This window comes from Urocitellus parryii, chromosome 11 (assembly GCF_045843805.1).
Source record: "Urocitellus parryii isolate mUroPar1 chromosome 11, mUroPar1.hap1, whole genome shotgun sequence".
Classification (NCBI taxonomy): Eukaryota; Metazoa; Chordata; class Mammalia; order Rodentia; family Sciuridae; genus Urocitellus; species Urocitellus parryii.
In genome coordinates, this window is record NC_135541.1 from 69,827,326 (window position 1) to 69,842,461 (window position 15,136).

Here is a 15,136-nt window from a genome sequence, read left to right on the forward strand (position 1 = left end):
TGGCCAGTTACACAAATAATTCTTTGTTGCTTTCGGTTTCAATCTGAATTGTATTCCAGGAAAAGCCATTTCAAATAGGCCTGCAATGAATCAAGAGGTCATTTTCCTGGCTGGAAAAACACTTCTGCTAGGTCATTTTAAAACAGAGTATCTGAAAGTGTATGCAACGTGGAGGGAAGAAGGGAGAAACACCACACATCAGACTTCCAACATAGCCCTATTTTGCTGCTATTTTACAAGCATGTGGCACTGAGCTTCCAAAGACAGCTTGCAGATCGGGCCCATTGCCAGGGCTATCATAACTTATAATCACATCTGAGTGTCTTTAACTCACCTCCATGCAATAAACATGATAACTTAAAAACAAAAACTGCATCTTGTCACTTTTTTTGCTCAATAGATTAAAGCTTCCTGTTTTATACCATTCTATGGTTAGAACTATCTTACTTGTCCCTTTCCATATATATCCAGTCTATCTTTCACCACATGGACTTTCATCCTGACCAACCATGCCTGGAACTTGTTTTCCTCATTTCTTTCCTGAACACATTGTACTCATTAAAAATTCACCATAAGTCTCTTTTCCTCAGGGAAATATTTCTGACCAACTAATCTTAATTGGGTCTCCTTTCTATACTTACTCATAACATCCTGAATTGTTCACTTGCAATGCTTAGCAGAAATTGAAATTTTACATTTATTAATATCTTACTTGTAAACTACTAAAACCGAAGAACCATGGCTCTTCTTCTGCTAATCACTGTATCCTCAATGCCTTCACCAGGGTCTGGCACACAGTCCAATACATACTTACCAGTGAGTAAATACAATCATGTTTAAAAATGCCCACTCTCTTTTCAGTAACATATGAACTTTGCTCTTTGCATCCTCACCTTTCAGCCTTATAGATAAAATAAAGAAATTCTGTTCACAAGCTCAAAACATGAATTCATGGATGTGGGCTCATGTTACTATCATGTATCTTATCATTGCCATCATCATGAGCATCATCCTATCCTTAGCTTTTGCTTTAAAGATTCCGTAACCCTAAAACAACACCTGTACTTCCAAGATAGATAAATTGCACAAAGAGCAAGGGGAGCTCAGGGGTTTCACTTAGGCTTTCTTTACAATATTAGTGATTGTGCTGGATTCTAGGACTCTAGTCTAATATCAGCTATTTTCTTAATATTATTGTCAATAGAAAATCAAAATAATAACAGGAGACTTCTGGTAACATTTTGAACTGCATCATATGAAAACTTTCTCATCATCATAATGAGAAAAAAATTCAATGAGTTATGGAAAACAAGATTTCTTGTCACATTAGCTTGCTAGAACTGTAAAAAAAAAAAAAAAAAAAAAAAAAAAAAAAGAAAGAATTCTACCATTTGGGTCCACAAAGCTCATGTCCTTCTCACATGCAAAATACATTTGTCCCATCCCAACATTCCCCAAAGTATTAACGAATCCTAGCATCAACTCAAAATCCAAAATATCATCTAAATCAGGTGGGAGGGAGTAAGATTGCAGGTGTGATTCATCCTGGGTAGAAATTCCTCTCCAACTGTGAATCTGGGAAACCAAATACATGGTTGGTCAGGCATCAGTTCTCTTCCTCTCTCTCTATTATAGCTCTTGCTAGAGACTTAACATGTAATTTTAAAGGACTCCTTCTGCTTTATTGGAGAAATCTTCTGTGGAAATCTTACCAACAAAATCAGATTCATATGGAAGGAGTCAAACTAAATTATCTTATTTCAGACATCAAATGTATATGATAAAATCCAGCAGGAATTCAAAAGTTGTGATACTGGTTGTCTCTAGCAGGGCTGTCAGAGGTTGTTAACACACTCCTTTGAGGTTTTGGCAATGGTGAATTGATGTCTAGGGTGTGGTTTTGTAATTTATATCATTTATATGCTTTAGATTTGATGCACTCCTCTGAATGTGCCATATTTCATAATTTTGAAAAACAGGAAGGGGATGTAATTTATTAAAATCTTGCTTTGAAAGGATCAAGAGATTTTGTTGTAACTGATTAAGTTGAGATCAAGAGACATTTCAAAATAGATTTGACTCACAGAAAGGCCCTCTCCTATAGGTTCATTAAAAAAAAAACTTGTTTTTTAAAATGTGTTTTATATCTTTACACTTCAAACCTTTTGTTGTTGTTGTTATTAGTGAATGATGTAAAGGCTAGTTCTGATTTGATCTTTTTCTAAGTGGCCATGTAGTTGTCTCTTCCTATTTAATAGTCCATCTTTACCTTCCATACTTCCGACATAGTCTTTTTTTTTTCACGTTCTATTCTCTTCCATTGGTGATATGTATATTCAAGAGACATTATTACCAACATATCAAAATCTCTGGGACACCAAGAAGGCACTACTAAGAGGAAAGTTTATTGCATTGAGCTCATTCATTAACAGAATAAAAAATCAACAAATAAATGACTTAACATCACATCTCAAAGTCCTAGAAAAAGAACAAATCAACACCAAAAGCAGTAGAAGATAAGAAATAATTAAAATCAGAGCTGAAATCAATGTTATTGAAACAAAGGAACAGCTGAAAAAATTGACCAAACCAAAAGTTGGTTCTTTGAAAAAATAAACAAAATAGATAAGCCATGCTAACAAAAAGAAAAAGAGAGAAAAATTCAAATTACTAAAATATGTGATGAAAAAGGAAATATCACAATGGCACATCTAAAATACAGAAGATAATTAGAAACTATTTTGAAAATTTATACTCCAAGAAAATAGAAAATATCAAAGACACTGACAAATTTGCAGTGGCATATGACCTACTCAAACTGAATTAGGAGGTCATACATGATTTAAACAGATCAATTTTAAGTAATGAAATAGAAAACACCATCAAAAGCCAACCAATTAAGAAAGCAGGACCAGACACATTCTCAGCCGAGTTCCATGAGATCTTCAAAGGAAAATTAAAGCCAATACTCCTCAAATGATTGCATGAAATAGAAAAGGAAGGAACCCTTCCAAACTCATTCTATGAGCACCATCAGAACTTGGGCTCATTACACATTATTACTTATGATTCCTATTTACAAGCTCTAAAGGATTATAAATATGTAATGCAAAAATATTAAGTCACATGTAAATTGTTACCTATTATAAGTTATGAATTAGTGAGGATTAGAGAAAAGGAAAAAGCTTTTTGTTTAGTCCTTAAGCTTATGACACAATTTCCATAGTAGTATTTCCTTTCATCCTCTAAAGATCTCCATTTCATGTTAACATTGTTTCCTTTGAACTTGGAATTTCTCTATGCAGAAGGCCAACTGAGAGTGCTGATTTGCACCACTGCCCATAGTATAGCAGTCTCCAACCAGGTAAGAACTGTGGATTGTTCCATGGTACCATTGGTGCCTCCCTGTGATGGCATCCAGCACATGACCATAAGCAGTAGTGATGCTGAACAGGGTACCGTTCCATTTGACTGAGCCCATGTGATAACTTGCGATACCTAGACGCCTGGGTGACTTGCAATATCTAGAGACAAATTAGAAGACTAGGCAGAAGGCTTTGGGATTATTTAAATGTTGATTGTTCCAAGTTCTTTAGTTTCTTGTTTCTTTGTGTCTTTAGTGAAAAGAAATAAGGAAGCTTTGATGTACTTTAGAGTATGATACATCGAGCAGCTTGTGGCTCAGACATTGTTCTGTGGATATGCTGGATCTGGTCTTGAAACCTTGACATTTCAGATTGATGCATCAACTTGAGCTTTTGGGCTTCTTCCTAAGTGAAAAATAGACACACTAATACTTAGCAAAAAGTAAGGTCCGCTTCATTCTGATTGTCTAAACTATTGATTTGTCCTTATTTCCTTTAATCCACAGGAACAGTAAACAGTCCCTGAATCTCCCTGCTCCATTCACTTACTCCAGCTTACTTCTGAAGTTATTCACACTACTACTCTTCATCTACATCCAGAAACATTGTTTCAGTCCCTGAAATATTGCTGTCCCTAGAATTCCATCCTAAGGCTCCCTTCCCATTTACACTACACAAGTTCTTCGAGTAATCTTAGTCACATCTTGACCTCAATCCTCTTTCCCAACTTTCTTTTCCATTTTTAGAAAAATATTAACTGTGTTTTTAAGAAGAAATATTGTCACAAAAACAGAATGTCTAGGTGATATGCAGCCAGGAGGCATCTGAGCCTTAGATGAGGACATGTTCCAGGTCACCACACTTTGGGGGGGAAAATACAAGAAAATCTGAGGAGATCAAACACCAGAGTTTGCCCATAATGGCCTTCAGGAGAGAGCTGCAATCTCCCAAATACTCTAGGGCAGTTACTGAAAAACAGATACCTGCAGGTTCCCTGATAAGCCAGAGGGAAGATTGGGGTATTGTCTGTCTCATCAGAGGCTCACATAGGAATTCCCTAAAGGATTTCGGTAGCAGCAACACTGTAGATCCCACTCACTGGAAAGGCACTCAGAAGACTATGAGATAATGGCCTTTAGTTATCTCCTTGGGGCTTCATTTACCACATATAAACTGGGGACAGAACAGTTCTGCTTCACGGTAAACAGATTAGATGAGTGAATGCATGCAGAGGGCTTTGTACAGCGCGTGGGAAATAAGAACTGCTGCTTATTGAGTGATAATAAACTAAAGGACTTGGTGAAATAAGCACTGAGTTCAAGGCCATCAGAACCAGATATGATTGAAGCAAGGTCAAGAGCAAAGACACTGAAATATGAAATTGACATAAAAAAGTATGATCAGAGTAAAGAATTGTCCAGAGTAATTAAAAAATTAATAGAAAAAGCTAGTTACTGTGGGACAGAAATACCATGGTTTATACTTAAAATTCATATTCTTAATCTATGCCAAACACCATTCTAAATGCAAGTACTAATGCATTTCATTATGACAATACCCTTAGAAAATATGTGTAACCACCATTTCCATTCTAGACAAGAAGAAAAGGCACAGAGGACATAGATAACTTGCTTAAACAATGCATTTGGTAAAGGTAGAGCTCGGATGCACACCCAGCTGTCTAGCTACAGGGTCCCTGCCCTTAGCCACCCTAGTAGTCTGAATCTCCCCCATGGCTACTCTTTCACAGTCTTATCCTTATAGGGAAGGGAGAGAAACACAGTCCTGAGATGCAACAATTGATCAATACCTGCAGACGACGTTCCTGCTCCAACTGTTGCTGTGCCAGACACTTTGCTCTTTCTATCTCTATTTGTCTTAGTTGCTGCTGATGGAGTCTCTCCTTCTCTTCCATCATTTGCCGCATATGCCTACGAATCTCCTCCACACTTTCTGCTTCAGCCTTGGCAGCCTCTGCTTTTGCACGTGCCTCTGAAGAGAAAGAAAAAAATAGATAAACCTTCTAGGACAGCTCTGTCCCTCCCTTGGGCCTCCTGTTCTCATTCATTATTGTTCTAACCTATCAAGAAAATTCCCTGCCATTGTTTTTCCTTCCAGATAACCATCTGCAGCTGATCCTGCCATATTCAGATACCACCTGAGGTGATAAGAAGCTTCTTTGTATGTCTTGCTTCAGGTGAATAATCTCAGCTAGGCCAGGACACATGAATTTCAAATTTCTGGACATTTCTTGTCTTTTTTGCATTACTTCTGTTCTCTTCTCACCTTCCATCTCCTTTTCCTTGGCTGTGAGAGCCTGGTCTGTCTGTAGAACAGCTTTACTCACAGACTCTTTGGACTTTAAATACTTTTGCAGAGCTTCCTCAGCCTAGGAACCCCAAAAACATGCAGTTAGAACCTGGAAATGGTGATTGGCAATATGATAAAATCATGATTCCTTTTACATCAAACATCTTTTCCTCTTAGAAGGCGCTCTGCCTGCACCTGATGGAGATGTCCATCAAGCCTCTCCACAGGTGGGGTCTCAAACCTGGCTGAGCCAATCAGAGCACCCAAGGCCACTTGCTCACAGGAGGAAAAATACTATGACTTGAATGTTGTAAAGGCTGATATGGGTGCTGGCAAAGACACCTGCTCTGTCACCAGGGCTATAAAGATAGGTTGGACTTAGACCCAGCGGTATCTCTTTGTAGCCATGTGGGGTGAGTTTACTTGAAAATGAAGCCAATAGTCAGGAGAATGGAGCACACTAATGAAGTAGGATTTGGAAAGAAAAAAGGAAGCAGACAACCGCTGATGCTATTTGAACATTGGAATGTGACCATCATTTCATAGTCTAGTTGGAATTTCTTTCTTAAACACGTGAAACGAAATACCAGGCACATAATTCCCAGGCATGCTCAGTGACAGAGTAAGTCTGAGCCAGATGAGACATCAATCTCATCTCTGTTCCTGTACACATGTCCTATCTTCTGTTCTCAATGGTTTTTGTTAAAGAGGGGCCCCAGGATTTATCATAATTAATAGATAAAACCAGGAATACCTGTATTCCTTTCCTGAATTGCTTGTGGTACTTTGTCTTCAGCTTCTCTGTCTTCTGAAGGTAGAGGTTATGGCCTCCTGGTTTAGAATAAAGCCCCTGTTTCACCACTTCTTCCAGAGGACCAAAAATATCCTGAAGAAAGCTGAGCAATGATCTGAAGAGGCTTCTTCATTTGCTTACAAATGTCTTTCTGCTTTGCATCTAATAGGGTCTTCAAAGGGACAGGAACCCTCAGAGATATTAGCCACACCTCAGTATTTATGGAATTTATCTTAAAGCAAATCTCTATTTTTTTTTTGTTTAAGAAACTTCAAGGAATATAAGCAAGACTGTGCCCTTTCTGAAAAAGTTTCAAGGATTTGAGAGTCTATGAAAAATGACATTTAGCTGGGCACAGTGGCACATGCCTGTGTGCCAGTGGCTTCGGAGGCTGAGGCAGGAGGTTCGGGAGTTCAAAGCCAGCCTCATCAAAAGCGAGACACTAAGCAACTCAATGAGACCCTGTCTCTAAATAAAACACAAAATAGGGCTGGGGATGTGGCTCAGTGGTGAAGTGCCCCTGAGTTCAATTCCCAGTACCCACCCATCCCCACCCCCCAAAAAAAAAGAAAAAAGAAAAATTACATTTACTTTCGGGTGTGAAATTTTCTGAAAACCCTCTATTTCAATTTCTGCTTTAGAGGTGATCTTTTGACCATAGACCTCTAACCTCAAGCCCTCGTTTTAAATGCAGCCTACTTTTCCATCATTTCTGACTTCAGTGTTTTCCACCCTCAAGGAGAAGGTAGAAGTGAATAATTAGCTGGAATGATGTAGGTGACTAAATTAATCCTGGATACATTATACTTTAGTTGATCCAAAGGGAAATTCTTTCTGCTTTATTAATAAAAAAGGACTTTGTAAATATAATGATATAAAGGGATGTACTCAATACTTTGTAAATGCAATGTGTTTAATATTTTGTAAATACAATGTTTTAAAGGAATTAAATCAATTCAAATTAGCCAATTGGTGTAACATGGGAAAGGTTGTGTGCACATTTGAAAATTTCAGATGCTAAAAGTCCAGAGTACTTTTATACATTTGTTTGTTTTCAGAATGAGAGTGATAATGTGGCCACATAAGTGACCATCATTTTATAGTCCAATAGGAATTGCTTTTCTTAAACAGGTTTTATTATACCTTTCAGAGCAAAGCTTTCTTTTCTATTAATCCTAATGCCCATGAACTAGAAAAACAGTTACCTATAATTGCTTCTGGAAACTCTGGTCCTCATCCTTGAAACAGTTCTTTTTGAAGATTTCTATGGCCTCTCTCTCATTGGCCCTGTGCAGGTCCAGCAGCTCCTGGAGGGTATCTGTGGGCAGCTGCACCTTCTGGCCCATCAGCCTGTCATAGTAGGCAAGAACCTTTTTTATTGCAGCTGCATTCTCTGTCTGGGCAGGGCCAGGACTGTGTTCTCAATGAAGGGCAAATCCCCACTGATAGTGTTGATGTAGGTCATCACCAAGTTCTCTAGACCTTTACCAAGGAAAAGATGCTTGTGTTATTAGAGATATACTTTATTATCTATGCCATTTAATTCTGAGAACAGCCAGTTGCAGTGGTGCACACCTGTAATCCCAGGGGCTTGGGAGGTTGAGGTAGGAGGATTGAGTTAAAAGTCAACCTCAGCAATATAGTAAGGCCTTGAGCAACTCAGCAAGACCCTGTCTCAATGTATTTTTTATAAAAATATAAAAAAGGGCTGGGGATGTGGCTCAGTGGTTCAGTACCTATGGGTTCAAGCCCGAGTACCAAAAAGAAAATACAAAAATTTAAGAACATTCATTTAACAATATACTGCCCCCAATTTTTCAGCATTCTAGACAGTATCCAAGTAGTCTAGATAAATTCCTTTGGCAAATTAAGAGAGCAAGAAGTTGAATGTTTCCTTCTTTGGGAAAAGAAGCAGGGTTCAAAGAAAATAGGAAAAATGTCAAAATGTAGCTCACAGCTCATGGTCCACGTTTACTCCTTCTCTGGAGAAGTAAAAAGTCATGCACATTCATATGATTGGAATGCTATATGGTTTCACCTATTTAACCTCCTTTTCTTTCCTTCTTCCTCAGTTATCCATGTTCTTCAAAACTCTTTCACTTTTCACAGATAAACCAGTATGGGAGATACCATCCTCTGAAAAAGGGCTGATTGAGCAATTTAGAACAGGTTTCCCTTATTCTTTGTTGGAACTTCCCTGTTTTACTTCTTGGCCATTTACATTCTACTTCCCTCTATAATATAGCAGTTGTTTACAAAGTTCTGAAAGAGATGTTAGGAAACCTAGAGCCAGAAGTGTGCTTAGATATCTTTAGAGGTTCTAGACTATTTGGGCCTTAGTCCCATATTTGTATTGTATTTAGATTAGAAAAATGTGGAAACTTCCAATTATGATTTATACCAATTAGCTACAAAAACAAGTTATATAAACCAAATCTACACACAGATATTGTGGACTTACAACCTCTCATGCTCTATGGTGAATTTAATAATATGGGAGAGAACAACTTTGAGGTTTTGGACTACATGGTTAATAGCATGTGTGTCTATATTAATAATAGTATTTTATATGTTGTTCCCAGATGCTATCTGGATAGCATCTTTAGTGCTTCCAGAAGAGCCAGATCTCTGACACATCTTTGAAGGTTTACAGTGTTTGAGCCACACATATAATTACTGTTCTACCATTGAAAACTCATCCTGTATGTACCTCTGGGATGCATTTTCTCCCACTCTGGTAGAGCCCATGACTTTTATAAAAGAAAACAATGCAAGAGTGGATCAAAACACATAGAAACAAATACACATTTTAGCTTTATTGTGAGCTAGATTTAATTTCTAATCTCTCAGCCCTGTAATTGGGTATCACATTGGCGTTTCACTCATCTCTTTAAAGCTGCTTCATAAAAGTTGGAAGTAAATGACTATATATGTATCAGTACAACTACTACCTCAAAAAAGAGATCTGCTGAAGGAAAAAAAAAAGTACCAATAAGAAAAATGCCAAGAGGATATTTCAAGATGGCAGGCCAGAGGGAGGCAGCATTCTGTGTCGCTCTGTGACCTGGGACTCAAGAAGTCAGAATACTGCATCTCTGCAAGGGATATTCCTACTTTTGCACAGGAATCACAGCCACTGTGCCCATGCATGGCTCCAGACCTCAGCATCAAAGTAGGTCTCCCAACTACTCACCCACACAGGACTACCAGGTGCCCAGCGGGACCATCAGCACCAGCACCAGAGCAAAACTTTCGGCCACCCACCCCAGCAGAAATCCCAGATGCAGCTCCCACACAGGACACCCAACAGTTACCCACACGCTACATTTCCAGCCGCCACTCCTGTGTGGACCCTAATCAACCAACATGGGGCTCCCCCGGTCCCCTCCATCTTGGGACTCTGCAGCAACATAGTCCCCTACATGCTGTAGCCTGCCTGCACCTTGCCTGCACCCTGCCTGAACCAGGGAACTTTACACAGGCTCTGAAGAAAGCCACAGCCACACACTGCATGCCACAGTCTTTGAACTCATTGTCTAACTCCATAACCCGGCTACTCCCATGTGACCCAACACCCCATCACTGAAAGCAGCTGCCTCCATCTTGGGTCACTTTCATTATCATCTTTAGTAGGGGCAATTCCCAGTTTGGAACTCCATCTGGCCAGGTACCCAGTTTCTAACTCCCCCCTCTCCCCAGCAGCTGCTAACCTACCACAATGACGGCCTGACACAAAACAGTTCTCAGCAAGATAGGTGAGCAAGGCACACAAAGCACTACACACAAGAACCCTGGAGACAAAGGTCCTATATTAGGAAGCAATAAGGGAGAGGGTGAGTGTGATACAGTTTAGAGAGTAACACAGAGGCCAGGAACTGGAAGGGCTCCAGGTGAGATAAGGAGATAAGACCACATCACAGGAGCAAGCCCCCCCAAAAATCCTTGAGATGAAATTTCCCCTTGGGGACCAGGGGGTGCCACACCCCACTTCCAGGTGCCCTCCACCCAGGACCAACCCTCCCTCCCTGATTACCTTCACATCCTGAGGGCAGAGATACCAGCTAACAACAGATGACCCCACCTATTGGATGAGTAGGGAAGCAGGAAAGACACTGATCTCCAACCAAAACAGTCCATGTTTCTTCCTTTGAGATTTTTTTCTTTCTTCTCCCTCTATTCTCTCACCCTCACGTCCCCAACATATGTGAAACCAAGTACTATGCATGAATTAAGATATTGAGGATGGAAATGACTGAATAGGATATTACTGTTGCATTGTATATTCTTTTTTTCCTCCAATTTTTAGTATTTTAACATTTTTAATTTTTTAATACATGTGTGTTTGTTTTATGAGCTCTACTGTCTTCCCACTTATTTGTCTACCCCAAATTACTTCCTCTCTCTTCTCCCGCTACTAATCTTCCTCTTTAGATTCCTTTTACAATTCCTAAGATATAATAAGTCTATATCCTCACTTCCTGCCTCCTCAACATATTGTCCTACTCCGAACCCCCGGTTCTTTGTCCACCATCAGAAACTGTAAGCCTTATTACAAACCTACTGATTATATTGTGGACAATAATAGAATTCACCATTTATGTACATTGTGAACAAACTGTAAATGTCTATTAGCAACTAATGATATTGGGATGTTAACATTGTCCTTCCCCTCAAAGGAGAGGTACTGGAACCCTACAGGGGCACTACAAGCCTAAAGGGTAAAAAAAAAAAAAAAAAGTTAATGTCTTGGATCCACAGTGCTAGAAGAACACACGAGCAACATGAAAAGACAAGGGAGGAAAGTGCCCCAAACTAATCAAGATTCCACATTATTAGAATCCATGGTCAGCAGAGCAGATGAAATGACAGAGGAGTTCAGGATATACATAATTAAAATGTTCTGTGAATTAAAGGATGATATAAGAGAGTAAATATAGGCAGCAAAATATCATTTCAACAAAGAGCAACATAGACAAATACAGAAAGCAAAAAATTATTTCAATAGGAGAGAGAGATTCTAAAGAAAACCCAAACAGAAATCCATGAAATGAAAAAAATAATAAACCAAATTAAAAGTTCAATTCAAAGCATCACCAACAGATTAGATCACTTGGAAGACAGGACTTAGACAATGAAGACAAAATATATAATCTTGAAAAGAATGTAGACCACACAGTGAAAATGGTAAGAAACAATGAGCAGAACATTCAAGAAATATGGGATAGCATAAAAAGATCAAATTTAAGAGATATTGGGATAGAGGATGGCATTGAGTTCCAAACCAAAGGAAAGAACAATCTAGTCAATGAAATTATATCAGAAAATTTTATAACATGAAGAACGAATTGGATAAATAAATTCAAAAGGCTTTCAGGACACCAAATGTATAAAAATCACAACAGATCCATACCAAGGCACATTATAATGAAAATGCCTAACATACAGAATAAGGAGAGAATATTAAAAGCCATGAGAGAAAGGAATCAGATTACATATAGTGGAAAACCAGTTAGGTTATGTGCAGATTTTTCAATCCAGTCCCTGAAAGCTAGAAGATCCTGGAACAACACAAATCAAGCTCTGAAAGAAAATGGATGCCAATCAAGAATCTTGTACCCAACAAAATTAAGCTTTAAATTTGATGATGAAATAAAAATATTCCTTGATAAACAAAAGTTAAAAGAATTTACAGCTAGAAAACCTGCACTACAGAACATCCTTGGAAAAAATATTCTATGTAGAGGAAATGAAAAACAACAATAAAAATCAGCAGAGGGAAGTAGTACACTAAAGAAAAAGTGAATCAAAGGAGAAACAAAGCCAAGTTAAGTATCAAAAATGAACAAAAATGGCTAGGAATACAAGTTATATCTCAATAATAACCCTAAACGTTAATGGCCTAAACTAACCAATCAAAAGACATAGACTAGCTGATTGGATTAAAAAAGACCCAATAATATGCTGCCTCCAAGAGACTCATCTTATAGGAAAAGACATCCACAGACTGATGGTGAAACGATGCGAAAAATCAAACCACTCACATGGACTGCATAAGCAAACAGGGGTTTCCATCCTCATATCAAATAAAGTAGACTTTAAGCTACAGTTAATCAAAAGGGATAAAGGGGGATATTTCATACTGCTTAAGGGAACCATACACCAACAAGACATGACAATTATACATATATATGCCCCAAACAATGGAACATCTGTGTTTATCAAGCAAACTCCTCTCAAGTTCAAGAGTTAAACTGACCACAACACAATAATTTTGGGTGACTTTAACACATCTCTTTCACCACTTTCAAACAAAATCTAAACAAAGAAACTATAGAACTCAATAATACAATCAATAACTTAGACTTAACTGACATATATAGAATATTTCAACCTTCAATGAGCAAATACACTTTCTTCTCATCAGTACATGGATCCGTCTCTAAAATGGATTATATACGGTGCTACAAAGAAGCTCTTAGCAAATACAAAAAAGTAGAGATACTGCCCTGTATTCTATCAGATCACAATGGAATAAAATTAGAAATCAATGATAAAATAAAAAATAAAAATTGCTCCAACACTGAGACTAAATAATATGCTACTAAATGAACAATGGGTTGCAAAAGACATCAAGGAGGAGATTAAAAAATTCTTAGACATAAATGAGAAAACTAATATAACATATCGAAATCTCTGGGACCCTATGAAGGCAGTACTCAGAAAGTTCACTGCATGGAGTTCAATACTTAAAATTTGAAAAAGCCAACAAATAAATGACCTAACATTATATCTCAAAGCCCTAGAAAAAGAAGAACAAATCAACACCAAAAGCAGAAGAAAGGAAATTATTAAAATCAGAGCTGAAATCAATAAAATTTGAAATAAAAGAAACAACTGAAAAAATTGACAAAAGAAAAAATTGGTTCCTTGAAAAAATAAATAAAATTGACAGACCTTTAGCTACACTAATGAAGAGAAGGAGAAAGAAAACTCAAAGTACTAACATACATAATGAAAAAGGAAATATCACAACAGAAAGTACAGAAATATAGAAGATAATTTGAAATTATTTTGAAAACTTGTACTCCAATGTAATAAAGAATACCGAAGGCATTGACAGATTTCTAGAGTCATATGATTTTCTCATTTTGAATCAGGATAACACACTCAATTTAAACAGATCAATTTCAAGCAATGAAATAGAAGACACCATCAGAAGCCTACCAACCAAGAAAAGTCCAGGACCGGTTGGATACACAGCTGAGTTCTACAAGACCTATAAAAATAACTAATACCTATACTCTTCAAATTATTTTGTGAAATAGAAAAAGAGGGAGCACTTCCAAACTTACTCTATGAGGCCAATATCACCCTGATTCCAAAACCAGGCAAAAGACACATCAAAGAAAGAAAACTTCAGACCAATATCTCTAATGAATATAGATGCAAAAATTCTCAATAAAATGCTGGCAAATCGAATACAAAAACATATCAAAAAGTTTGTGCACTGTGATCAAGTGGGGTTCATCCCAGGGATGCAAGGTTGGTTCCATATATGGAAATCAATAAATGTAATACATCACATCAATAGACTTAAAGATAAGAATCATATGATCATCTGACTAGATGCAGAAAAAGCATTCAACAAAATACAGCACCCATTCATGTTCAAAACACTAGAAAAACTAGGGATATAACAGGAACATATCTCAACAACATAAAAGCTATCTATGCTAAGCCCCAGGCCAACATCATTATAAATGGAATTAAACCAAAGGAATTAGGAATTAAACCAAAGACACTGCGTACATTAGAAGAAAAAGTAGGTCCAAATCTTCATCATGTGGGATTAGGCCCCAACTTCCTCAATAAGACTCCTATAGTGCAAGAATTAAAATCAAGAATCAGTAAATGGGATGGATTCAAACTAAAAAGCTTCTTCTCAGCAAAGAAACAATCTGTGAAGTGAATAGAGAGCCTATATCTTGGGAGCAAAATTTTACTATTCCCACATCAGGTAGAGCACTACTGTCTATGGTATATAAAGAACTCAAAAAATTAAACACCAAAAACACCAATAGCCCAATCAATAAATGGACCAAGGACCTGAACAATCAACAAATATATGAAAAAATGCTCATCATCTCTAGCAATTAGAGAAATGCAAATCAAAACTTTACTGGAAGATTTCATCTAACTCCAGACAAAAGGGCAGCTATTAAGAAAACAAACAACAATAAGTGTTGGCGAGGATATGGGGGAAAAGAAACACTCATACATTGCTGGTTGGACTGCAAATTGATGCAGCCAATATGGAAAGTAGTATGGAGATTTCTTGGAAATCTGGGAATGGAAACCCCATTTGACCCAGCTATCCCACTCCTCTGTCTATACCCAAAGGACTTAAAAACAGCATACTACAGGGAAATAGCCACATCAATGTTTATAGCAGCACAATTCACAATAGCTAACTTGTGGAACCAACCTAGATGCCATTCAGAAGATGAATGGATAAAGAAAATGTGGTAAATATACACAATGGAATATTACTCAGCATAATAAAAGAGAATAAAATAATGGCATTTGCAAGAAAATGGATGGAGTTGGAGAATTTTATGCTAAGTGAAGTTAGTCAATCCCAAAAAAAGCCAATTGACCAATGTTTTCT

At 37.6% G+C, this 15,136-nt stretch overlaps 1 protein-coding gene across 1 annotated transcript in view; it reads right to left on the reverse strand.

Moving 5' to 3' along the window:
• Positions 1-2,522: 2,522 nt before the first annotated feature.
• LOC113176958 (guanylate-binding protein 5-like) overlaps positions 2,523-15,136 on the reverse strand; it is a 37,937-nt gene continuing 25,323 nt past the window's right edge. The window contains 2 exon segments of the mRNA XM_077791116.1: positions 2,523-3,770; positions 5,176-5,357. Of these exon segments, the coding sequence (XP_077647242.1) occupies positions 3,651-3,770; positions 5,176-5,357 (302 nt within the window). The 3' untranslated portion in view covers positions 2,523-3,650.